Source organism: Typopeltis vanoorti, chromosome 9 (assembly GCF_054136105.1).
Source record: "Typopeltis vanoorti isolate ZY-2024b chromosome 9, IOZ_Tvanoo_1.0, whole genome shotgun sequence".
Classification (NCBI taxonomy): Eukaryota; Metazoa; Arthropoda; class Arachnida; order Uropygi; family Thelyphonidae; genus Typopeltis; species Typopeltis vanoorti.
The window spans coordinates 116,387,382-116,414,149 of record NC_143557.1 but is presented as its reverse complement, the minus strand read 5'-3'; the positions used below and the strand labels follow the sequence as shown (position 1 = coordinate 116,414,149).

General features: G+C 34.2%; 1 protein-coding gene across 2 annotated transcripts in view; it reads left to right on the top strand.

The window, feature by feature from the left end:
* The first annotated feature begins 6,588 nt into the window (after nt 1-6,588).
* LOC150103449 (uncharacterized) overlaps nt 6,589-26,768 on the top strand; it is a 65,840-nt gene continuing 45,660 nt past the window's right edge. The window contains exon 1 of one of the 2 annotated variants that reach the window (XM_090397976.1): nt 6,589-7,052. In XM_090397976.1, the coding sequence (XP_090254102.1) occupies nt 7,005-7,052 (48 nt within the window). In that variant the 5' untranslated portion in view covers nt 6,589-7,004. Of the gene's footprint in view, nt 7,053-11,652; nt 11,684-26,768 lie in introns of those variants that run through there. The other variant, XM_090397977.1, reaches the window with a different exon arrangement.

Below are 26,768 nucleotides of genomic sequence, written 5' to 3'. Positions count from 1 at the left end.
AAATTGAAGAAGGGGCCATGCAGATAAAAGGGTTAGAACCCCCCCCCACACACACACACCAGCACCACCACTGGGCTTTTTTCTCGGAGTTTGTTCACGAAATTTTCGGATAGGTAACACGCGGTTTTCCTGAATGACGGCGTAGGAGCTATCTCCGTCCGACACAACACGGAAACAAAGTGTGCGGGAATTCAATTCCATATTCCCATTGCAAGAGACGAGGAACGCCGTATAGTTACAAGAAGGAAGAAATTGTCTATATATTTCATCATCCAGTACTCGTAAAAAAAGGGAAAGAAAATCCACACAGAAGTCCGTGCCCACGTGATGAGTTCCATAGTGATAATATAGAAGAGCCTACGTGTGTCCTTAATTCAAGCACGAAAGGTATAGATCGTGTAAACCAGGGTTCGTCCTAGAAAGGTACTGTAAAATCTTGTATCAATTGAAGTCGCATATAGTTGCAATCATTGTTAATTACTGGACAGTCGAAGATAAACTAGAACTTTGGTACAAATCAGAGTAGAATGAGAGTGAACTAGTTTGTAATATTTGATAAGCATTCATGTGCTAGCGATTTATGTATGCGCATGGTATTTCATATGAGAGTGTCTTAAAGGTCAAATGTATGTATGGGCATAGCGAAAGGATAGTTTAACCTATATTGATTTGTTTTGTAACTTAGATAAGGTAAACTGAATATAAACATTAATGTCCAGGGTATTATAGCAATATGACTACTATATAAGATTAGGTAAAGTGTAAATCTGTTCCAGGATTATATGTATATATTTATATGTATAAAATCTGTTATGATGGCATGATCGCAAACTCCCATATAGGATTTTGCCCCAATACTTGTATTTTGCTTGTGTAATTTTGTAATTTTATTCTTAGTATTGAATTGTGTTTTATATAATAGAAATTGAATTGTACCATGTTTAAGATTTTAAATAAACTTTTGTTCATTGATAATACAGTTGTCTGAAATTGCTGCCTAATGCACCACTGGAAAAAACGTACGAACCTAATCACGCGGGAAATTAATGTGTTAAGTTACGAGATAAAGGGTCACGGCTGCTTAATACTTTCACACTCAGACATATTTTTGTAATTGCTCCTTGTTTTCGAATTATATATCTTAAACTAAATATCCTGAAAGGCGCAGTATAATATAAATATTAGGGACACTAAGGGGAGAAAAAGCTTAAATATTTGAATTTTGTAATATCTCGTACATAGTTAAGTTTTGAATTAAGATAAGTAGAGATTCACTAGAAAGGATAAAAGAAAGTTTAATAATCGTAGGTAGGGACACAACAAGAGCTCACAATTTTAGTTCGGGATAAGCATTATTATGTTTAAACATGGCGTATCCGAATCCATAGAACTTGCACATATAGAGAGCACAAAGTACTCTAAAGGTTATAAAATCTAATATTTTCTTGGCGTTCGACATAGCAACACGTGATAGTATTTTATTGAACTTTTAAACTTGTCTGACACTTAAGATTTTCGCAAAAATCAAGCGTCCATGCCACAAATAATCCGAATTCCACTCTGGCATGGATATCTATATCCAAGATCTCTTTATCTCATTAACTTTAATGCTGAAACGAAAGGGTTATGCAGAGGAGGGCAGTGAGGACATCCAGTTAACTTCGATAAAGCCTAACCGTGCCTACTTTTTTTTTTCTTTCAAAAACAAGCAAAACCTCTCATCTACTTTTTTGTTAATACCAAAAACCGCATATAAGATCATATATTATTTACTGAGTTGCCATCTATTTTTAGTCTTCTCTGAACGAACTACTACATCTTCCCCATCCTCTAAAACATTCGGCATCTTCTTCCATTCTACTGTAGAAGCAGCTCTCATCTGAACAATGCTTACTTGAAGCGTATTAGTATTTGTACGTATTAGCATGTCTCCGGTGATTTTATTATGTTATTATATTATAATAATATGTAATATGTATATTATATGGATGTACGTATGTGTGTATACAGTATGTATACTGGAATACGAAGCTTACAAATAAAAAAATCTATGTCTAAAAAAATAAAATAAAACATGATTGTAGATACATATCTTTGTTGGATACTTTACGTACCATGAAAAATAAAAAAATAAAATAAAATAAAAATCCACGTTCGGTTTCTAAAACAAAGTCTCCGGAGTGTGCAAACTTTAGCCATCCCATAGTACTTGTACCATTTGAAACCCTTAATGAATGGGATTCACATAAAAAGAAATCAGTTAACTGGAGAATCTTTTTTTGTTGCCACCCCATCCCGCAAAGACTGTTCCTGTCATACGTCTTTACAACAGGTGCTTCATGTGAACATGTTTTCCCATTGAAATGGCAAACATGATCATTAGATTTTGTTCTAAAAAAAAAGGCAGTTATTGATCAACAGTCATACACAGCTAACTCAAAATTCGTCGATATTCAAATTCAAAGAAGCTGGAAAAAGATGAAGGTAATTCTCTTCATCTTCTTTTATCATCTTCTTTCTTTGGATCTTTCTCCCCCCCCCCCTAAGAATTACAACTTACAGTTGTTTAAAAAAAATTATATTATTATTATTATTATTATTATTATTATTATTATTATTATTATTATTATTACAGTATATTCTAACGTATCTACCCAATGGAGTGATCAGCACACGTCCCAGTTTTTTTTTTCTTTCAAATTAGTGCTACTATTTTATGTTAAATTTGTATGTCGTATATTTTTTAAAACATCATTTTATGTTTAAAATCAACCGAAAATTATATCCCATCTTCCGTACTTCTCTCCTTTCCTGAACAGTTTATCATTTTCAACTAGGACATATTTCATCCGCTGTGTTTTGGGATTGAACTGGGAGGAGAATCAAATAAGAATTCTGACATCGTCTTACGAAGCCTGCGAAAGGCTTACATACCGAGAGGCGTCCTTGTCCAATTTACTGTCTCGCATCTTCGTCGCATGCCTTTGACTAGGGTCAGTCCCGTCTTGTGACCTTGGTGTCATGTTACGGAGTAGGTATCAAACAGCGGGTAATGTGCCACACATCTTTCCTCCAGCCGTAGATCATGTGTAGTGGACGGGCGTCTTGGTGTCGGTCACATCCGGCAAGTTCCTCCCTTGTCTCTTCTCCCACCGTGTGTATCGCTGCTTGACAACGAACTGCAATATTTCCGTCAACTGTTGTACGTTATGGTATCCTTAAGGCTTGAAACTATAACGACTTTAATGAGGTTTCTGAGAAAGGATTCTCAAATATCTTATTGGAGACGAGAATTATCAGATGAATGTAACACAGTGAATTTATCAATAAATAATAATTGTATAATTGTTAGTAGTTTTCATTGTTAGTATAGTTTCTAGTAACTTTCATTGTCAGCATACATTCTAGGCTTTCATTGTTAACGTACATTCTTGTACCTTTCACAATGGAAGCTACAATCTATGTTGACAGTGAAAGCTACAACTACATATGTTAACTATGAAAGCTACAATCTATGTTAACTATGGAAAACTACAACTACATATGTTAACTACGAAAGCTACAACTACATATGTTAACTATGGAAAGCTACACTCTATGTTAACGATGAAAACTACAAGTTTCAATGCATAGTAGCATAGTTTTTTGTGGATTTCATTTCAGTATATATTCTGTTAGGCTTTCCTTGTTAACATATTCTTGTAGCTTTTATTGTTAATATGTCTTGTAGCTTTCATCGTTAACATGGATCGTAGCTTTCATAGTTAACATAGATGTACCTTTCATTGTCAACATAGATTAGCATTGTTAGCATCTATTCTTGTAGCTTTCATTGTCAATGTAGATTGTAGCTTTAACATATTCTTGTAGCTTTGATTGTTGATATGTCTTGTAGTTTTCATGTTAAGGTAGATTCTTGTAGCTTTCATCGTTAACATAGATTGCAGCTTTCATAGTTAACATAGTTGTAGCTTTCATTGTCAATGTAGATTGTAGCTTTAACATATTCTTGTAGCTTTGATTATTGATATGACTTGTAGTTTTCATGTTAACGTAGATTCTTGTAGCTTTCATAGTTAACATAGTTGTAGCTTTCATTGTTAGCATCAATTCTTGCAGTCTCCATTGTTAGCATCGATTCTTGTAGCTTTCATTGTTAGCATCGATTCTTGTAGTTTTGATTGTTTACTTCAATGTTTACTTCATTTCCAATTTGAACTTAGATTTTTTTATTCGGATTTAACAACGATAACGTTTCAGTAGTATTATTTTTTATTGCTATCCCCAGCAATAAGGATATCTAGGATATTTTTTATTAGTTCCAAAATAATCTATTGTAAATGTCATCATTTTTCGATGGATCAACAGCTTTTATTTTTATTTATAATGATAATCAGTGCTATATTTTTAATTAAAAAAAAAAAAATCCCTGAACCTTCTTTTAAATTATCAGTCATTTTTATTGCTATCTGAAATGCAACGACCAGAAATGTTATGTTTCTGAAATTGTTCTTATTTATGGATCAAAATTATTACATTGAGATACAGTGTGATTGCAGAGAGAAGAGTTTAAATTCTATTATTTCACTTCTTTTTTTTTTTTTTTTGTGAGGAGGGATGGAGGAGTCAAAATTTCTCGGAGTCACATTATCCTCCATGGAGTACAATTATCACATGTTCCTTTAGATAATTATAGCTTGATCTCTCACAACTATGCTTTATTCTGACAATTGATAAAATACAAGTATAAAGTATAAATAAATGGAATAAAAAATACGAAATATTAATACAACAGAATATTCTGATATAAGTGTAAAAATCTCACGTAATGAGAAAATAAATGCGTCCTTTTTTGCAAGTGATGAGCAACATCCAACACAGAAAATAAGTTAAGAAAAAAAAAGAAAGAAAAAGAGATATCATATTAATAGAACAAATAGAATAATAATTAAAAATATCAGTTGAAAAAACTAATACAATGGCATTTCTGTGGACAAGTCCCGGGCAGAAGTAAAATCGTAAGCAATAATAAAATAATAGAGCAACAAATCCCAAAATACTTTTGACCAGCTTCAACTATCATTAAATAAAATATCTAATTTTTTACAATTTACAGGGTTAATAAATTATTATTATTTTTATTACCCAGTACCCAGAATTCATCGAGACCACAAATATATTTTTGTCTGCTAACTGTATGTGTTGTGTGGCTAGTTTGGCTGTTCGAAACAGAAGTCCTGGTTCTATAGTAGAGAACATTAATACAAATAATAATAATAATAATAATAATAATAATAATAATAATAATAATAATAATAATAATAATAAACGAAATGAAAATTATGAGAACTGCAAAACATAGAACTCACAAGCCGAATAAAAAAAAATATTTGGCGATGTCCTGAACAGTTGTTGGATATAAACTAAAAAGAGAAAAAAAGAGAGGATCGACCTTAAAAAAATGCTATTAATTAAAGAATGAAACTGAAATAGATCAATCCATGATCCGAATGGTGATGGTAGGGAGAATCAGTTAATATTTATTTGCTACATGATTGTTTCGCCTATCAAGTGCTGTTTGTTTAAGGATCACTATGGTAGCAATGTTTATATTTATGGTCTGAGTGGAAATCTTACCATCGTCAAATCTTATTCTTTTTTTTTATTAACCGCAAAATATTTAAATTATATTACTTTAACATAAAAATGCTCGTTAAGATTTGATACACTGAGTCTGAATAATTTTATTTTTCTTGGGACAGGGCGTTACGGGGAGAAGGGAGGTGAGAGACTCTTTGATGGGTTAATCATCGTAGCACATCTACTGTCATCCGTATATCAAATCGTAACGAAAACTCAACTGCTCTATTTGGTTTTGTTCGTAATGTAATCACAGCCGAGGTCACCAAAGCGAATAAATTTTACCTAAGAAATTACTGTTTACATAACCTTTAAAGCCACCAAAGTCATCTTTGAGCCTTTTAGCTGTCACTAACCGCACTATGGGACGCCAAACGAGCCCCTAAGCCACCCCCGAGATCGTGACTCGTAGAAACACAGATGAAACCGCGTTCATCATCGACGAAGGAAAAGAGAGAGAGAGAGAGAGAGAGAGAAACGCGAATTGTGTGCCACTGACTCCTCTTCTACTCCATCACCCACGAACCTCCTTCCCCCAACGCTGTGATCAGACCGCTCATCGCAGCTTCGTTTACAGATCAAGTTACCTCACCACCGACGTCCCAAGCCAAATGGCACGGACCCTTGTTAGGCTGCTATATTTCATCCGAAGTAGGGGGGAGGAGGAGTCCTCGCCTGCTGGGGGGAATCTCTTACTCCCCTCCCTCCTTGTCACTTGCAGCTCGGTGGACACGGGGCATCCTTCTAGACAAGCAGGCTCCTTTATCGGAAAGGGTCATCACTACGGAGATGGCAACGAAGTCTGCGATGGGATGTCACGAAGAGGGTGGCGCTTGCAGCCGTCTGCCAGTCATCCTTGTGGGCGAGGCTAAGCGACTGGCGGTCACAAATAGCGTCGCGAAGCCGTAACTGATCCGCTCGTCTTCTGACGTCGATCACCGTCGAGGGGGTGTTGTCGGAGACACAAATTTTTCCGCCGCAGAATGGGCGGTCGACAGTGCTGCTTAGCCGTGGCGAACAGGCCGTGAATACTTTTGTTTCTCGTGCGGCTGTTGGATGGTCCACCGAAGCGGAACGATGTTGATCGTCCAGGTTGGATTGCGAAGAGTTGTGTGACGACTTCAGCGGAAACAGGAGGGTCGGGTGACCCTTTTTGGATATAATGGCACATCTCGAAGTGAAGATTTAGCGATCCTTCCGATGTGGATATGATGAACTTTGACGTCTGATAATTCATGAACACCTGCTGTGTCAGTGGACAGCCTCAGGACTGGACTGACTCTTTTTGATGAGGGCACCAACTGCACCATCCCCTAACTGGCAGTTCGTACTGTGTGGGTCCACATTATCACCAGGAAAACGGTATGTCTTATCCCCACTTCGGATATTCTTCATACCCCGCTTCTCCACAGGTAAGATCACTTAAAAAAAATATATAGACCAAGTTAATTGGTATTAAAAAATCTTTCAAGTTTTATAACTTAGTTCTGATTTATTTTTAATTGTATCCAAAAAATAATCAAAACGGGAATTAAACGGTTATTTATTATATGAACATGGGATTAGAATTTCTATAAAGAAAGAAAACTGCAAAAACATCTTACTAAGACAGAAAAAAACCTAGCAAAATAATGTAACAAAGGAGTTTATCCCGAATAATTGCCACTACCACGATTACCGATAGCTTTAAACAATAATCATCTCTACTTATTAGCCTACTGAATCAACAATGAAAGCTTTTAACAATTAGAATCGATTAATGGCTCAATCCACAAACAATTACTGATTCTAATTGTAAACATAATGAGGTATGACTGCATTAAAATAGTACACGTTCACAGCCCGAGCAAATACTTTGTTCTCTTTCATCTCTCTAGAAAACCAATTGCATGCATTGTTCGCTGTGATAATATATAAAAATATTACAGTTGTTTAGTAATAGTACAATTCCTCTAATTTATGTGTATTAAGTGAAGCTTAGGCCTAACCGTTATGCCTCATCCGTAGCACTTAAATATAATTTTTTCTCTTATGACATGTAGATTATAAAAGTCATTTGAAAGATCACCTAGCTATTACAATCTTTACAATCATATACTCTTTTGATTGTGAAAATCTGTTAACTACGTTAAAACAGTCACAGCATGTTTTTACGACCGCGCTCTCTTGAGGTCGTTTTTGGCTAGTCATTCTTACTAACATAATAAAGATTTCATAGCGTCGTTTATCTAAATATTAATTTGTAAACAGACAGCTAATACAGAATTGAGTTTCTAATAGTAAATATGAAGGATTATTTAATTAGCCTACCTTAAAGTAAGGCTATATTCAAAAATAAACTTTTATATTATAGGCATGTAAACAAAGCTGATTAAACTCAAGGCTAATTTAGCCTCTATCTTAATATTCGTTTGCAAGTAAACTTGCAAACTATTAGGCCATCGAGCAAAGATAAACCGATGGATAAGGCTAATTAGCCTACGAATAAAATCCTAAGATATTAAAGTCAATTTTGTCCTTGTCAATATATACTGAGATGCCACACTTGTTCATTTGATTGCCCCTTAAGTGGGTTGTTTATGCAAATAGGGTGAGCGCAAATAAATTATTTCACTCTGATTTAGCTGAAGGTCATTTACCCATTTCTCCAAGGTCATTTAACCAAAAATATTCCAGTAGGATACTGAACATGTACGACTCGTTAAGAAAAGATAAATCTACTCATTTGTTTACAGACCGAATAAGTGCGTTTATTTGTCATGTACGCAGTAAGGTGACAAATTAAATCTGTCAAATGGGCGTTTCGCATATAAAATGTCATTAATACTAGTTAGCAGTAGAATCACAAAATACCAAATTGGTAGCCGGTTTGTCCTGCTATTAAGTGACCTTCGCCTATTTCAAATGAAATCCTAGTTAGCTAACTATTAGAGATTATTTCTTAGAAAACCAAAATACAAATAAAAATAGTGCTTCGAGTGATTGAAGTATTTCGTAATAAACTTTCCCTCCCTTCAACCCCTTTTCTCCAGCTATGCATATTAATGATCATCGTTTCAAGGATGATAACCATGTTTGAAAGTAGTAGCCCCGATTAAACATGTTATAATAGTCTAAATGGACTTAATTTGAATCAGGTGTGAGACCACTACTCCCACTTATTGGGGGCCTGAAGTAACTTGAAAATAATTTCATGTTCGATGTTTAGTCCCTAGAACAGAGTCTAAAGATTTCCGGATATACTTAATCCAGCCCAAACATGAAATATGTTATAGATTTGCAACCTTTTATAGGTGGAATTATCATTTAAAAAAATCTGCCTTTTCTCTCCATGAAGTATTATAACGAAATAAGGCTGTTACCGTTATATCAATATTTTTGAGGCACCAATAATTCAGAAAATATATTAATATATTTTGCATTTCATTGTATCTTTAAATATTATTCAATACTTTGCAAAATATACATTTAGAAATAAAAAAAAAACTCTAAAATATTTTAGTACGGTGAAATTTAGTACAAATAATCAGAAATATAAATTTGCCGAAAAGCAAATGACACAACATAAAAGGGAAGGGGGAAAAAACATAATATATATAAATGTATAAATATGTCATAAGTATAAAATGTTTTGACTTCTGGATAAGAATTACGAAGAGACTATAGTATTAAACAAGCCAAGTAATTAGTCATATTCGACATATTAGTCACATGTTTTTGTACTATTATGTGACTAAGATTTAATTACTATTATTGTCTTAAATAAGTCAGGATTAGATCATGTAATTTGAAAGTATTCACATTTTTGAAACTATTTTTAAATGCATTGATGTTATAATCTCATTATTTATTATTAATTATAAACTAAAAAAATTCATTGACTTCGAACTTCTAAAACGAGCATTTTCTTACTTGTCATTCATCCAAAAAAAATGATAAAATAAAAATAATTTGAACATTTATAAAAATAATTTCTGTCTTATTTAATAATCAGAAAAAGAACTAAAACTTCTTTAATTCTGCAATTTTAATAGAAAATAATAGGGAATATTAAATATACACTTTTATTTCATAGAAAAATTAAAAAATAACTCCAATTTTTAGTTTCAAAAATTGACAAGAGGGCCTATTGAGAATAAAATTTACGTCATCGGAGATGTTTTTTCTTTATAATTCAATAACTGTTAGTTGACTATGCGAAATACTTTTTTGCAGTGTTGTATATATTCTGCTGAAAATAAAAATTCTGATGAGGGAAAAAAGTAAAAATTGAAGTTTATAATTCACTATTTATCGCTTGAAAGGCTCCTATTCAGGACCTGATTATGATAGCGAATAATTATGTTTTCTTTCCAAAAAAAGGGTCACTTGTTTTGTACATAATTATTATCATTAAACCGGAAGAGGGGGGCCCTTTCTTTTACATCTTTATAAGAGTATAAATTAAGATCATTTGATTTCACACGCCTATTTTAAAGAGGCGTTAATATTTTCCATATGATTGCTATAAAAAAAAATGATTTTATCATTTATTTAGGTGTAGAACGTCGATAATAAAAAATGATTTATGAACTTTAGATGCCTGCTGGTGATCAATGTATGATTTATGATCGTTAGGATGTTCACCGATACCCCAGGCTCCTAATTCATATTCTGTTCTTGTTGATCTTCTACGATCATAACTCTGTTAGAATATAATCATAGATTACTCTCTTGAAAGATCGACGAAGATAAGCCTAATTCATTGTTTAGCATAGCAGACAACTTCTGAACAATAGAAAGTGTCATTCGCCCTGCTTGATTGGCATAAAAGCAGAGAAAGATTTGCTAAAATTTTATATATTTTTAATTTAACTTAAGATCTAAACTAAGTTGTACTTTCGATAGATCTATATAGAACTGAAAACCATTAACAGGTTCGTGTTTTAACTTTCACTGTAATGTGGAAGACCTATAAAGAATTATTATTATTAACGTAAAATAAGTGAGCAAATTTTAAGACTTGGTTCTCATTAAAATAAACAAAAACAGGTCAGCGTATAATTATATCTTTATAAAAAAAAGTAAAGAAACTGAGAAGTATCTTGATCATAGATTTTGAATTCAAAACTCAAAAAAGAACATAAAGTGTATGCAACGTATTAGCAAAATAATTATTTACAATTGCTAATTATATAATTATAATTATATTTACAATTGCTAATTATATAATTATAATTATATTTACAATTGCTAATTATATAATTATAATTATATTTACAATTGCTAATTATAATAATTATATATTTAGCAACTGTCCAAGTGGGACATTACTTCTTCTAAAACTTTATATTAACTGACAATTAAAATAAAATTGGTGTATTGACGTCCAAAGCATTATAATAAAGAATTTATCTTAAAATATAAAAATATTCAATAAATTAGAATTAGTTTTATACTTAATAATAATTATTATGGTTTTTTCTTTATTTTTTCTATCTTTTTGTACTTTAATCTTTTTTCCTGACGTTTTGGATGATCTTCTAAGAGTCGCTGTGACCGTGGAATAAATTCTACACATGTTCATATGTTTTTGCAGCCTTGTAAAAAGAACACAACTTGCATTTAGGCTACTCATAATGAGATCTCATATCTACGACTGTGATATTAATGGAGTTTGTGCTGTGTACATTCTGCTAGAAGCGATTAAGATAGGTAAAGATAACGAACATAGAGTAATGAGTATGACCAGAACACGCTGTTTCTAGACCACCCCATGGTGTGTTTGGAATATCTTTAGTTAAAACGCGCTAAACTAGAGCCATATAATTTTTTTTTTAAGTTGAAAATAAGATAATCACGTATTTGTGCTAAAAATAAAAATGCCTTGACACATCTTTGAGCACCTGTGAAATACAACTTTTTTTTCTTATTTTTCTTTTTTGTTGTATTACTTTTTTGTGATTTTTTTTTTCTTTCTAGTTTTAAGGACTACTTGACCTCCGTGACTTCGCATATGAAACCGAGAGAGATTTAGAATCGTAAATAAAGGATAGAATTAGGGGTAAGACTCTTTATGTAAGACCTGATGAGAGTTGAAAAAGAAATATTCAAAAATCTATTATTTTGACTATAAAATACATTCAATTGCAGATATGGAATGTTAAAAGTCAGGTTTACTTGAACTTTTAGGTTCAAAAATGCCTTTTAAGACTAGAATATGATGTTTCTGTCGTTTAGACACGAGATTAAGGACATTCTTCATAGCTGGATTCCCTCAATATTACTGCCGTGTTAGTCTCACGGGAATTGATAGTGAAGGCGCAATAAATTCTCTTCCTGGGGTCGAATGCAATACGATAAATTCTGCTTCCTGACAGACACACCATCAGTGAGAGAGAGATTGCATCGTATGTTTTCTCCCAGTAAGTGAGTGGATGACTGATTATAATAATTGTAAAAGTCCTCTTTTGCATATGTTCTTCAGTAGACTCATTATACATTTAAGACTGATTACATACGAAAGTCTACACGCCAGTTTGATTTGTATGTTTATTCCACCTGGTTTACAAATGATTAGCCGGCTTCTATAGCAACTAGCATTCAGTACACGAGAACCAATAGAATCCAATAAAGGGAACAACAGAAGTAATTTGTCATAAAAATAAATAAAATAAGTTGGATATCCTCTTTGAGAAAAGCTTAAAAAGATATGTTTTCATTAAGATCGTTTTTCTTTTTCTTTTTTTTAATGTGAATCCTAGTCACGAAACTAACTGTACATCAATATTGCAGGTGTGGACTAAGGCTTAGATAATATGGGAACTCAGCTTTAGAGATTAAACACGGAATTTTCTTCAAGCTGCTTCAGGCCTCCTGTAAGCATGGTGGTCTCGTACTGGACGTTTGAGGTCGTTTACCACTTAATAATTTTCCACTGAATAAACAGACATACGTAAAGAATTTGTTTAATTTATTTAAAATGATATAAGACGATAATCTTAAACATGCCTTAAAACCTATACCTAGCAAGATCATAATAATCGATTTTATGTTATCATTATTATTATCTGAGATCGAATCCTGCCTAGGATGAGTATCTTTATCAGAGATTTTCAATAAAACAGACATAGCGACTAGAAAAAACTTCCGCAGTTACATACAAAATATATATATTATAGGCATAGGGCTGGCCATCCTATCCTGGAATAACGGTTAGGATAATCCAAGGCTATTATGGGTGCGTAAGGGCCTACTAAAAATCAGAGGAAGAAAAAGAGGAAGCAGTGACGTACTGAAACCATTGCTACCAAGATTTCCACAGGAAGTTGCTAATATCGCATACTTTTTTTGTTTTTTATTATTTTTTTTTATTCAGTGCGATGTGTGGTATCTCCAGTTGAGGTACAATGGATATAGACTCTTCTTGTTCATTTTTTTTTCTATCGTTATCCCATTTTATGGAGGAAAACCTCTTTATTCTTCTTTTAAATATGTAACGTATTTAAAAAAAGCAATCTTAAACGCAATCTCCTTCCATCCTAAAAGTAAACAGTCCAGTTCATCATGGTAACTATGGTTACCGTGCAATCTATATTTTCGTGTCTTTTTCAGTTGCTGATACCGTAATTCTCTTGTCACCTTTTTGAAGTACCCACTGACTTTATGCCTGGGGGGCATCCACGTTCTTTCTTTTTTTTTTTCTTTTTTTTTTCAATCACCCCAATTAGTATTCCCGCCTACCGCATGGATACAAATATCGGATTAGTGAGTGTGGACAGGTGGTATGTTTTTACTAAAGATACATCATTTTCTTTCATCGTCTAAGAATTACGTTTGGTTCACAAGGTAATCTTGACAAGCAATGAATTCCTTCTCGCTGTGCAGTTCACCACTTCCATACATTCTAAATAGGATTGTGGATGTTTCAAACCTAGAATATTCGGCTGGAATTTATTTAGCGGATATAGACCAAGGAGAATAATGGTGGTTTACATAGGAGTTTTAAGAACATCTGTTGCATCCTTAAGAAAACCTAAATTATCAAATAAATTATAAAATCTAATTGTAACATAAATAAAAAATATAAATTTTGAAATAATTAAAATAATTTGGAGTATTCAATAAAATTTTATAGAAATTTTAAATACACCAATAAGAAAATTGTAATAATTATTATAAGTAATTTTCGGAAGATAAAGTATGGTAGTTAGTGAGATGCGGTGATTGATTCATTCAATCCAATACCCTTGGAGGGTAATGGATGGCAATGCTGTAGCCAATGAAATTCCAACTGAGGCTCGGCTATTGCTGTTACCCTCCTGCCATGATCAGAGCTTTAATAGCTTAATAACACCTTATCCCTACACTGTCCTCTACAGATAACGGGGAAGATGAAAAGCATTCTTGCTTCGCCCCTTTAAGCCAGTCCTTATAAGGACTATAAGGATAATTAGTACCAATCAGTTGGTATGATCTTTGGGACTTAAGCGATCCTGGCAGGTAGTGTTGCAAAATGTAAATTAAAAAAAAACAACTAGATCTTAAAAAGAAAAGGAGTAAAAATAAAAAAATTATATATTATATTATATTACATTACATAAAAAGTTATATATTATATATTGCGATATGTAAATTACAAATATATTATATTATATTATATTATTATATTATATTACAAAAAAAAACAGCTAGATCTTAAAATAAAGAGCTAAAAAGGAGTTAAAAAGAAAAATATGAAACTAAAATTTTAAAAGTAGTAGCTGGTACTTTTATTACAAAAAAAAAAGCTAGATCTTTAAAAATAAAAAGAGCTAAAAAGGAGTTAAAAATAAAAATATGAAGCTAAAATTTTAAAAGCAGTAGCTGGTACTTTTAAGTTTCTTACTTAAAAGTTGAAGTGATACTTGCATATAAGTGGCTAAATACATCCTCCATGGTCTTCTGTGCTTAATTCGCCCACGTTTTCACTTAGATTTTCAGCTTTATTATATGTGGCCATCGTTCCAATATTACTCAGTGTAGATGCTGGTAAATGATAGTCTGTACAGTACTTGTTGTTACGCCTGAGGCCATACTTGACTGACAAAATAGCTGTCAGCATTGGCAATTCCATCTCGTTTCTTAAATTAGTTTTAACTACATTCATGGAACTAAAAATTGATTCAATTTCCGCATTAGAATTTGGCAGTATTAATAAATTTATCGCACACTGAGCAATTTCTTTAAATGGATTCATTCCAGATACATCTTTGTATTTTCGTACTTTCCAGAAAAGCTCAGTGTTTTCTATATTTGTCCATTTATTTAAGTGGACAGTATTGTACTGGTTGGCATTCAGCAGCAGCAACATCTTTTTCTGTTTTCAGCATTATTTCTAAGATGGGAGTAACAGGTTCTTTTATGTGTTTTAGGGTATTGTCAACAGAAAAAGAAGAGATAATTCTTAAAATATTCAAGTTTTCTGGCAACCTTTTCTTAAGCTGTTGGAAGAGACCAAGAAGAAACTGTCTTGCTCTACTTCTAAGATTTTGCTCATCATTTTGCGTTATTTTCTTTTGTATCATCAACTGTGAAATTTTTCTTTCAAATCTGTAACCAAGATTTGGATTGGGATCCAAATAGACATCAATCTCTGACTCTAGAGGGTCGACTGTGGGTGATGGTCGCACTAACATATTAGCAATTGAGCGAATCGAACGAGAAAGGTCTTCAAATAATCTCGTCTTATCCGCACTGTTAGATGCGAAAATTTTGTTAACTTGTTGAACTTAACTAGAAAAAAATGCAAAAATAAAAGGTACAACAGATTTCTTTCATTTTTGTACATCTCCCACAAAATTTGAGCTTTGTAACATTTCTCAGTCACACTCACGACTTCGAAGTGAGTTTTTAATTCCAACCACTGGCTGAGAATTCTGTCTACTGGTTCAATGGAGAGCCACCTTGTTGCACAACTGCTTACAGTTTTCAGAGGAGCATCATCTTCGTTGATAGTTTGATACAGCTCTTTTGTATGCTGCTTGTCTTAAAGAAGAATGTAAAAACCACTTATTTCGGCAATTAAAAAAATTCTAATTTTCTTGGGAGAGATTCTGCACAAGTGTGAGACATTGCCAGTTGTAATGAATGACATACACATCTAATTACAATTAAGGAGGGAATATATACTTTCAGTTGTTCATAAACGCCATTATTGACACCAACCATAGCACTGGCATTGTTTGTACCCATTGCAATGAGATTTTTAATGTCCAGTTTCTTGGTCAAGAGCTCTTTTTTCAGTGCGGCCACAATACCACTGGCATCACACTTTTCTAGAACCGCCATGCACAGAAATGTATGCATAATTTTGAATTTCTTGCTATAATAAATGATGGCCATTCCTAAAATCTTATTCACTGTGATATCATTCGATATTAGCAAGCTGAAATTTTCATCTCTAATGTTCGCAATTAGATTTTCTTCAAAATACTCACTTAGAATATTTCTTACAATTGCAGAGCACTTAGTTCAGTGCATGTTTACCTTTGGCATAATGTCTGGGATGATATTTTTGCTAAGATCTACAAGATGATCGCAACTGTTGAATGATGAGTTGTAGCGTCACCATTCAACGTTAGCGTTAATGATGAGTGACAAGAAAGAAATAATGCTAACCTTCAAAATTCGCGCTCTCATCAGACTTCTTCACAAGCATATTTGTAATAGGAACAGCCTTATATGGAACTGCAGCAAGATATTTCTTAGTTTCGATAAGCTTTACAAGCTGACAATATTTAGCAGCTATATCACATCAGCAAAATTCACAGTGGCCTTTTGTAGCGTCACCAGGAACTTCACACAACCATTTACTAAACATTCCCATTTGCAACCACTCCCTCCTAAATTTTTGCTTGTAAGCTTTAGTTTTCTCTTTGCTTATTTTTGAAGAAGGGTATACAACTCTTTACTGCAACGAATTACGATCAGTCTTTGAAAACGTCCCACTCGCTATCGTAACCACCAACCAGAACACTGTGCAAAGACTAACTTGTAGCGGTGCTATCAACTTTAAGGCGACAAGATGGCAGACTGTTGGGCCACGTGATTGACTGACATCATCGCGCGTTTGAAACGTGTATGATGCTTGCGCCAAACGTACAATACAATTCTTTATCAAATGCGAATATCTGGAAAAGTTTTAAAACAATTTCTTTAACAGTAAGTTATAAAAACAACTAGAAAGAGCCGAAACTAGTTCTGAAGGAGTTAGATTTGGAACTAGGTGCTAGATTGAAAAATTTTGGAGCTAGGGAAGAAAAAAAAAGGAGCTAGATCTAGCTCCAAAAGAGCTAAATTGACAACACTGATGCCTGGGGAAGGAGTGTCCCAGGTTCGATTCTCGTCGAAGACGTGAGGAGCTGAAGGATCTTCCTCAGCCATAGCCAAGTTAGCAGGGCGCAGGCAGTAGGTTTTTTTCCGTCAGTTTATCTGGCGTTTTTCATCCCGCAAGCAGGCAAACCAGCCCCGTGAACATACGCTTCTACAGTCAAAAATATATAACCCCCAGCGGCAGGCTGGGCGACAGATCAGTTGGGAGTAGTACTAACAAGAAGTCGCATCTAAGTAACACGCGGACCCTGCATAGGAAGCGAGAATAACGCGTAGTGGAAGAAGAAGTTCGTATGATTTTTGGCTTCTTTACTACTACTCCATCTTGTGAATAATTTGTGGAAAGTGAATTTTTTTTTTGTTGGTTTCAACAGTAAAATTCGATTGCGTGGTTTGAGAATCATCTGCTGATAAACAGCGAAATAATGTTATTTTGTGCCTAATTTGTTAAAATGTCATGAATCTGAAGGAAGATTTTTGCTCTCCAGTTGGAAAGAATCCGAGTTCGAATCTCGTGTAGAACGTGGTGAACCTTCGTGAAATCTAGCTGAGTTACTGATTCCATGCAGGGACAATGAAGATTTTGTTCGTAAAAAAAAAAAAAAAAAAAAGAAAAACTTGAGCTTAAAAACATAGTTCTATTCATATATAATTTTTGAGAGTTTCATAATATGCTTATATCACTCTTACACCACTTTAATCAAAGCATAATACCAATAGAATATTTTATAATGATCAACCGGTGATTAATATAATATATAATATAATACCTTTGGAGGGTAATGGATGGCAATGCTGTAGCTAATGAAGTTTAACTGAGGTTTGCCTCTTGCTGTTACCCCCACCCTCCTGGAGCGCTGAGATTCGAGAGTTCGCTCTCTTCAGGTTTTTGCCTTAAGGGAGCAATTTGATTCTCCGGGGAAAGTGCTCTCCGGCACGGCCCGCTGAGGAGCTTTGTCGGTGAATGCTTTTCTTCGGAATATGAGCGGTGGTGGCGTGTGGATGGAAGGCCATCACTGAGTGGAGCCAACGCTGAGATGGACGGTCTTTCGCCCACAATTGAGTGGCCTAGGGCTCGTCCGAATTTTTAGAGATTGGCTTTACTTACGTATCACCAATGAAGTTCTAACTGAGGCTCGGCCGTTGCTGTTGCATGATCAGAGCTTCAATAGCTCAATAACACCTTACCCCTACACTGTCCTCTACAGATAACGCAGAAGATGAAAAGCATTCTTGCTTCGACCCCTTTAAGCCAGTCCTTATAAGGACTAATATTTGAATGAATTACATTTATTTATAACAAACTCTGACAGGTGATGTTTTTACTCTTATATGATTTGATACGCCAAGAAGGCATGATCCTATTTAAATACCTCTCACCCCTCCCCTAAAAAAAAATACCGAAAAAAGAATACGTAAAGTTTATGTTCAAGAGAGAGACGTGGGTGTGGGTGTGCGCGCTCCTCTGCGCATTCTGTAGTATATTTTAACTCATATTTATTCATTTTATTGATTTCATGCATGTTTCTATCTAGGCCCTATTATTACCTATACATTTTAGGTTTAAACAAATCGGCTCTCATTGGTTTCAATTTTTTACTTACTTTAATTAAATGTCTTATGTCATAAGACCTAGACGTTTCAAGAAACCATGGAAATGTGATTTGTAGTAAAATAAAAATATAGACGGTCTGCTTGGATGCTGTCTTAGATCTCTCACGAACAGATTACGTTTTCGTATCTACTGTGGCTTAGATATGTGTGAACGCCTTTAGATAGTAGATAAATGTTATTAGCAACTGGTAATAAACCGTTCACTTCATAACATACATCGCTGTAGTTATTCAGTACTTTTTTTTTTTTTTTTTTTTTGCGCCATACTGCACTAGACTGAGTATTGGCTTTAGTCGTTGATATCAATGTTTTGTGAAAAAACATTGATATTCACTGATTTGATCTTCTGCATCAATTTTAATGCAACAACAAGGTTTGAACGAAGGATATTATTTCGACATGTATTTATGCTGATTAGCAGACGAAATCATTCACGTGAAATTTGGTTAGAAAGATAAATAGGATGTGATTTCTGTATTAAAAAAAAAAATGAAAACGAATGAAACCATGGATTAAATTCTGCAGATTCATCTGACATACTTGTACACTGTTTGATGAAACCTTCACGTATTAGGAGGCTATAAGTAGAGAATAAACACTTCCTGTCACGTGATGAAAAAGAATATAGAAGCGAGGTTATTCCCTGTATGTTTGTAATTGCAACGCGGTTAAAGAGGGACACAGAAGTGACGAAGTTAGCCCATAGATTGTATCACAGGAAACAAGTAAGTGTGACTTTTAGAGAATCGAAAGGTTATCCTTAATAAGAAATGGTTAAAAATAAGAATATATTTTTAAACCTATAAGCTATTAGTACTATGGATATGCTAATAATCTTCCATATTATCTAATCCATTAAAATTCTTCTTCTTCTTCCTTTTTCGTATTAGGCCAAGTGGCCACTTACGGAGCTATCTTTAGCCGTACCCGTCCCGAGGATAAGGTGGCTAGCCTTATGCCTCCCGGTATGTCCTATGTCTGTAGCTGCGTGTGTTTACGAGGCCGGTTTGCCTGCTTGCCGGTGGGGGGGAAAAACCCAGATAAACTGCGGAGTAAAATCTTGCTGTCCACGCCTAAGACTGGCTAACTTGACTATGTATGAGAAAGATCCTTAGCTCCTCACGTCGGCAACGGAAATCGAACCCAGGGCACTCCTTTCCCAGGCATACGGTTGCGAAGCGCACAGCCACCAGGCTAACCGCGCGGACCCATCAAAATTATATATTTTTATAATTTTTTAAATTTTTTAAAATTTTTTATAATTGAATTTAATTAATTTTTAAACATTATTTAAAAATTTAATTAAATTAAATTTTATTTTATTTTATTAAACAATTATTTATTTATAATAAATAAAATATTTATTATAATTTTTATCTAATCCGCAAAACCTGTTATAGAGACGAAATGTGGAACTTTTTCAAAATCCACTTCGGGGGGGGGAGGGGGGGCGGCAGTGGTTTCACTCCGCGATGAAATTCATCTACCTCTTAACGACAATCGCAAGCATTCATGATCACTGTGTGATTCGAACCTGCATCCTGTTGATCAGTTGCAGCTCCATTCGGTCAATGAGGACGATAGAAACTTCTCCTATCGAAGTAAGGCGTGACTACAAGACCAGGGAATTAAGAGTACTCTCTTCTATCAGCTGAGTTATTTCCTATGTATAGTTTTCGTACTGACTCCAAATCCAAGCTCGGTTAATTCAGGCCTTATCCCTTCCTTAGGCCAATTTCGAACGGACCCATTGTATCCACTGATATTCGACCACTGTGTGCGTGTGATCTCAGGTCGGCTTGTTCGTTTGTCTGCCTGTTAGCACCTGAATTTTTGGAAGGATAAGCGCTTTATCACCTTAGTGTGAGATCAGCTAACTTATCTTTAATTGAAAAAAATAAAGCCTTTTTACTTTATTTATTTTTTATTTATTTATTTTTACAGAGAGGTACGCGCCACAGAAACGTGCACAAATTTGAGGTTAACGAAAAACAGTGTGAGATGACACTTAAAACAAGAAATTTTCCCATTTTAGTTTCAAATGGATTACGATGCTCAAGTAGTTGTTTGAAATGCAATTCAAGTTACCGTCTAAAGAAAATGTCTTGTAGAAAGAGATAAATGTAGAGCGAGGAATTTGGTACACGATGGATGGTGTGCAAGAGGGGAAAAAAAAAGTCTACATTGGAAGCGATGTCTTCGAGTGATTTGGTGTAATGCAACTCATTTGACAGAGACGGAGATATATGCGGGAGAATGGATGAGGATGCGTCGCAAGCAAGACCAGACATCGTAATGATGGATAGGATAAATGATACGGCGAACGAAAGAGGAAACGAGTAGGGTTTCGCACGGTAGTTACACGAAGCGCGCGCCCCTTTGCGGGATGTCACAAACGGGAAACCTGTGTCCTATTCACAGATGAATGAGTGATGTTGTAAACTTGTGTCTCTACTTGAACTTTAAAAAAAAAAATTTTTTTTTTTTTCCTTTCGGGCCTTGATGAACGGATTGAGTAGGGATAGGGAAGTGGGTCGTTAAGCTAACGATTGACTAAGACATGTCTTTAAACTATAATTCGTATTGGAATTCTAAGAATGTTTTCTCTGATAGCAATAAACACGATTCTGTATCCAAAGGCGAACACATTCACAGTGGGGGCATAAGATTCTTGAAGCGGCACGGAGTGTATAGGGGGGGGGAGAAGGTCTGTTGGTGGAGAAACCGAGGAGGCATTTTAAAAAGCATCCCTTAAGTTATCTGTCCAGAGTAAAACTGGTTATGTCATTGGCTGTATTTCTAGATGATGTGGAGTATTGTAATATCTTCATGATATCTTCCAACCTCTTCATTTTTTTTTTTTTAGGTTGGAGATGAATTTTATTGGCCGATGTGAAATCACCTTCCCGCTTACTGGAGATTTAAAGTGGCTTTAAAATGTTCCATATAAAAATAATTAAAATATATAAAGAAGAAAACCCCATAGTCAGCCCACAACATGCTATGAGTTTATAACATATTATAATAATAACAATGTAAATATAACAATGTTCGTTCAGTAGCTTCTTTCTCTGCACATAAAAAATCACGTTTCCAATTCCAATTTCTTTAGTTCAGTAATTTTTAACGACTCAAGGAAAGTACGTGAAAGAACCTTTTCTTTTACTTATTAAATTCAAGCTTTATAAATGATAAAGATGGATTACATCTTTATCATTTTAAACTTTTTGAAGCTGTAGAACCCTTCAAAAAATATTTCTTTTTCTCTGAACTTCTATGGAAATTTCACAAAAAAAAAAAATATATATATCGGAAAGGAAATTATGGCAATGAATGTGAATGTGCAAAATTAAAATATTTTGATCGATACATAATATTATAAAGTGACATAAGTGTTTTAGGAATAAGTCAATTTAATAAAAAAAAAAAAAAATCGCCCAATAAATGTACTTTTTTTTTTTTTTTTTTTTTTTCCGGTGGGTGAGTCACGGAAGGACGTGCATTTTGATTAGGTTACAATGAAGATTATCATTTTACTTTGAAGTGTAATAAAGCACTATTTTATCATTTATTTTTTAAGCTACAAAACTTGAAATAAGCTTGTATATAGGGTCCTAAGCTCCGCATCTTTGTAACTAGCTAACGAAGTTTCTCCTCATGCCTTTCGGGCTATTTTCATACTGTCGTAATCCACTTAAATCCTCTAGACGAAATAAAATAACCGTCTCTTTACGTTGTGCTCTATAAAATCTGGGACCCTGCCAATGTCTATTTATGAAGAAAACTGTTCCCCATTCAAAACCATACGAAGATGTCAAGAAGAGCGATAATACTACGAATACAAGGTTGTTAATCGGAAGGACAAACAGGGCTTACAAATAATGTACGATCCGATACTAGTCACAAACTAACTGTGAACTTACGTCTTGCATGGCAGAGAGGGTAGTTAACAGTAAAATGCCCTTTCGCAGGAACTTTTTGGCACTCCTTACTACGCTTAGTAACTACAGCTGTGGCCCACAAATCATGCGTCGGCAATCCTTCTTTCATCTTTGATGACACAGATCCGAATTCATCACTCTTAAGCAGTCTTAAATTTCTCTTCTTTTATTGATTTGCTTCATTACTTCAACTATAAAAACTTAACAGCTAGTTAAATCTTGTATCTTGTAGCACAATGATGATTTTTTTTCTATATATATATATTTTTTTAAATTTTTTTTATTATTATTTATTTATTTTTCTTATGCAGTTTTAATTTTTTCAGAAATCCTGACACAGAAATATTTTATCAAACTTAACACACATTTCCATAAATGGATTTTGGAATTTAACTATCAATTTTTATTACACAAAAACTAAAATGGTGTTTTAAAATAATTCTAATTAAATTAGATACTTTAGCATTATTTGAGATATTTTCATGTATTTGAAAATTATATTAAATATATATTATAATTATTGAAATTAATTAATTTATAACTCATATAAGTAATACATTTCTGAAATCCTTTATAACAGTAACATAAGAAATGAAGTAAATGACCAGTTGTAAAAAGTCATGGTTACTTTTTACATGCAAGGATGGGTCAAAGCTGTATAACTGAGAGGAGACCTCCACATAGCCTTTAAAGGAATGCGAAGAATCGACCAGGACTTCTAACCTAATGTATAACCCTCACCTTCTCGTGGTGCACCCTACTGAACGAACGAGGATGGGCTGGCAATTTGGGATTTAGCCGATCAAATTGTATTCTTATTGGTTAAACCAAAATAAAAAATGATGGTACAACATGACAAAATTTCATGCCGGCTGGGGCGTCGCCCGGTTAAACAAGGCCCCCGTTGTTTTCGCCAGGGAACCAGGGCGAACAGCGAAAAGTCAGCTACTGGAACAAATCTGAAAACAAACCCCAACTCAACATCACCAGAGTTAAAGATCAGTACTATCAACGTAAGAAGCCTGAATGGCAAAGAAATGGAGCTAGCTGAGGAATTAGATAAGTACCAGATCGACATAATAGGGGTGACGGAAACAAAAAAGACAAAAACTGGTGAGATCTTTCTGAGCAATAAATACAAAATGTTACATTCAGGCAATGACAATCAAGGAAAAGAAGGAGTAGCCATAGTATTCAACACAAAATACGAGGCTAATCTTCTTGAATGGCAGGCAGTCTCAAGTAGAGTAATGTGGGCAAATATGAGAATGGGGAACTGGACAATGAGCCTTATTTGTGCCTATGGTCCCACAGAAGGTTCTACTAAGGTAGAAGTGGAGGAATGTTTTGAGGATTTAGAGAAAGCATCTGACACAATGAAAAAGGAAAAGTTGGTACTTGTTGGGGATCTAAATAGCAGAGTAGAAAGTGATTGTCAGACATACAAAAATGTTTGGGGAAAATTTGGAGAAAAGAGCAAAGCTAATAATAATGGCAAATATTTGTTGGATTTCTGCTGAGGACATGGACCGGTTATTACTAACACAATGTTCCAACATAAAAATGTGCACAAATTCACATGGAGAGAAGAGGTAAGGAATAAGAAAAGTCTCATTGACTGTGTTATTGTTGATATTGATGTTTTCTCTCTTGTGCAGGACACCAGAGTGTACAGAGGATTTGAAATTGAAAGTGATCACTATTTAGTCTTGAGCAGGATAAAATTAAATTTCATATTGAAAAGAATAACATGTAAGAAAGTTTTAAAGCGAATAAAAGTTGAGCAGCTCTCAGATGTGAACTGTATACAAAAATACACAAAGATTATTGAAGTAAAAATGAAAGAGTTTGAGAACAGGAACCAAACCTTGGAGATTCAGTGGCAAGCCTTGAAGAAAACCCTGATTGATTCAGCCAGAGAGGCATGTGGTGAGGTTGTCTGTAAGGATAAAAAAATCAGAACTCCATGGTGAACACAGGAAGTTAAAGAGGCAGTGAAGGAAAAGAAGAAAGCATATCAAAAGTTCCTGGCAAATAAGTCAGCTTTTGATCTTAGAGAATACAGAGACAAATGTAAGAAAGCGAAACACTGTGTAAAATTAGCTAAACAAAAGTCATGGAAGGACTTTTGCAAGAACATAGAAAATAAATATCAAAAAAGGTGGTAAGATATTCTGGAGATCGTTGAAGAAGCTTAGGAATGGAGAAAAGAGTGCTGTAAAAGGAGTTAGAGATGATAAAGGTGACATGAAAACAGGAGAAAAAGATATCCTTGAAGTATGGAGTAATTACTTCGAAAAATTGTCAAATGATACAAGCAGTGATAGCACAGTGTTAAAAAACACTGACCAGGCATGCAGTCAGGAATACACATCCATACTTGAAGTAGAAAAAGCCATCAAAGGCTTGAAATGTGGAAAGGCAGCAGGAGTAGATGATATTCAACCAGAAATGCTGAAGTATGGTGGTATAAAAGTCTTACAGTGGTTGCACTGCATAGTTCAGAAAGCCTGGACAGAGGGACGAATTCCCGATGATTGGAGTAGAGCTCTCATAGTACCCATATATAAAAAGGGAAATAAAACTGAATGTGAGAATTACAGAGGTATTTCCCTACTGAGTGTTCCTGGTAAGATATATGCAAGTATACTTGAGAAACGGTCGAGAAGAACTGTAGAAGAAAAGCTTGGTGCAGATTTTCCGGCCAAATAGAGGCTGTCATGATCAGATATTCACGTTACGACAAATAGTGGAGAAAGCATGGGAATATAACAAAGATCTGTATTTAAGTTTTGTAGATCTGGAAAGGGCATATAACAAGGTGCCAAGAGAGAAGCTATTCAATACGTTGCAGTTATATGGTGTCAATGGGGCATTATATCAAGCAATACTTAGTCTGTATTTGAGTTGTAAGTCAGCAGTTAGAATTGAAGGAAGTACAGGAAGATGGTTTAATGTTAAATCTGGTGTGAGACAAGGATGTACATTATCCCCTCTGTTATTCATTATCTATATAGATCACATTATGAAGGAAAGTGGTATTAAACCTGATATCAAAATTGGAGATGTTAATGTCAGCTCTTTGCTTTATGCAGATGATGTTATACTTATCAATAAATCCGCTACGAGTCTGCAAGATTCCTTGACTAAATTGAAAAACTGTTGTAATAGGTATGGTATGAAGGTCAGCAATAAAAAGACAAAGACAATGAAAATAGGCAGAATCGTTGAAAATGTCAACTGCATTGTGAATGGAGCACTTATAGAACAAGTGAAACATTTCAGCTACTTAGGCACGATTTTTAGTGAAGATGGTAAATTAAATATGGAAATAGACAACAGAATCAATAAAGCTGGTATGGTAGGAAGTCAATTGAATAAATTCATATGGAATAAGAGAGAAATTAGTAGGAACACTAAATTAGCTGTATACAAGACGGTGTTCAAACCAGTTTTAACTTATGGATCTGAGAGCTGGGTCAGAAGTTCTAAATACTTCAGAAGAAAAAAGAGCAGCGAAGCATATATTAAATATAAAAAATACAGAAGAAAATAAACAACATTATAAGAATCTTAAAAACAAAATTGATAAAATGTGCTTATCTGCCAAAACTAACTGGTTGGAGGGAAAAGCAAAACTCTGCGAAGAAGCTAATAAAAGAAATGCTAATAAAACGGTATACAAAATTACCAAAGAATTAACTAAGATCTATAAAGATAAACCATTAACGATGAAAGATAAAAACAATCTAGAAACTGGGTCAATACAAAATATTATCATTATTCAATATCAAACATTATTTCAAAAAGAACAGGAGGAGGAAGGTATAACAGAAAAGATGATATATAAAAAGGCACCGCCCATAACCTCAGTAGAAATTATAAATGCAATAAACCAAATGAAACTTTCAAAAGCTACGGGTAAAGATGAAATATCTATAGAACTATGGAAATATGGTGGCAAGGAAGCCATTGATTTCTTAATGAATTTATATAATCAAATTCTTTATACTGGAGTAATTCCAACTGACTGGAAAACAGGAATTATTATACCAATTCACAAAAAAAAGGAGACAAAAGAATATGCGAAAATTACAGACCCATAACACTCTTATGTCATAGCTATAAACTATTCATTCGAATTATACAAAAGAGAACAACAGGTGCTTACAGAAAAAAATCATAGAGGAAAACCAAGCAGGATTCAGGCCACATAGATCC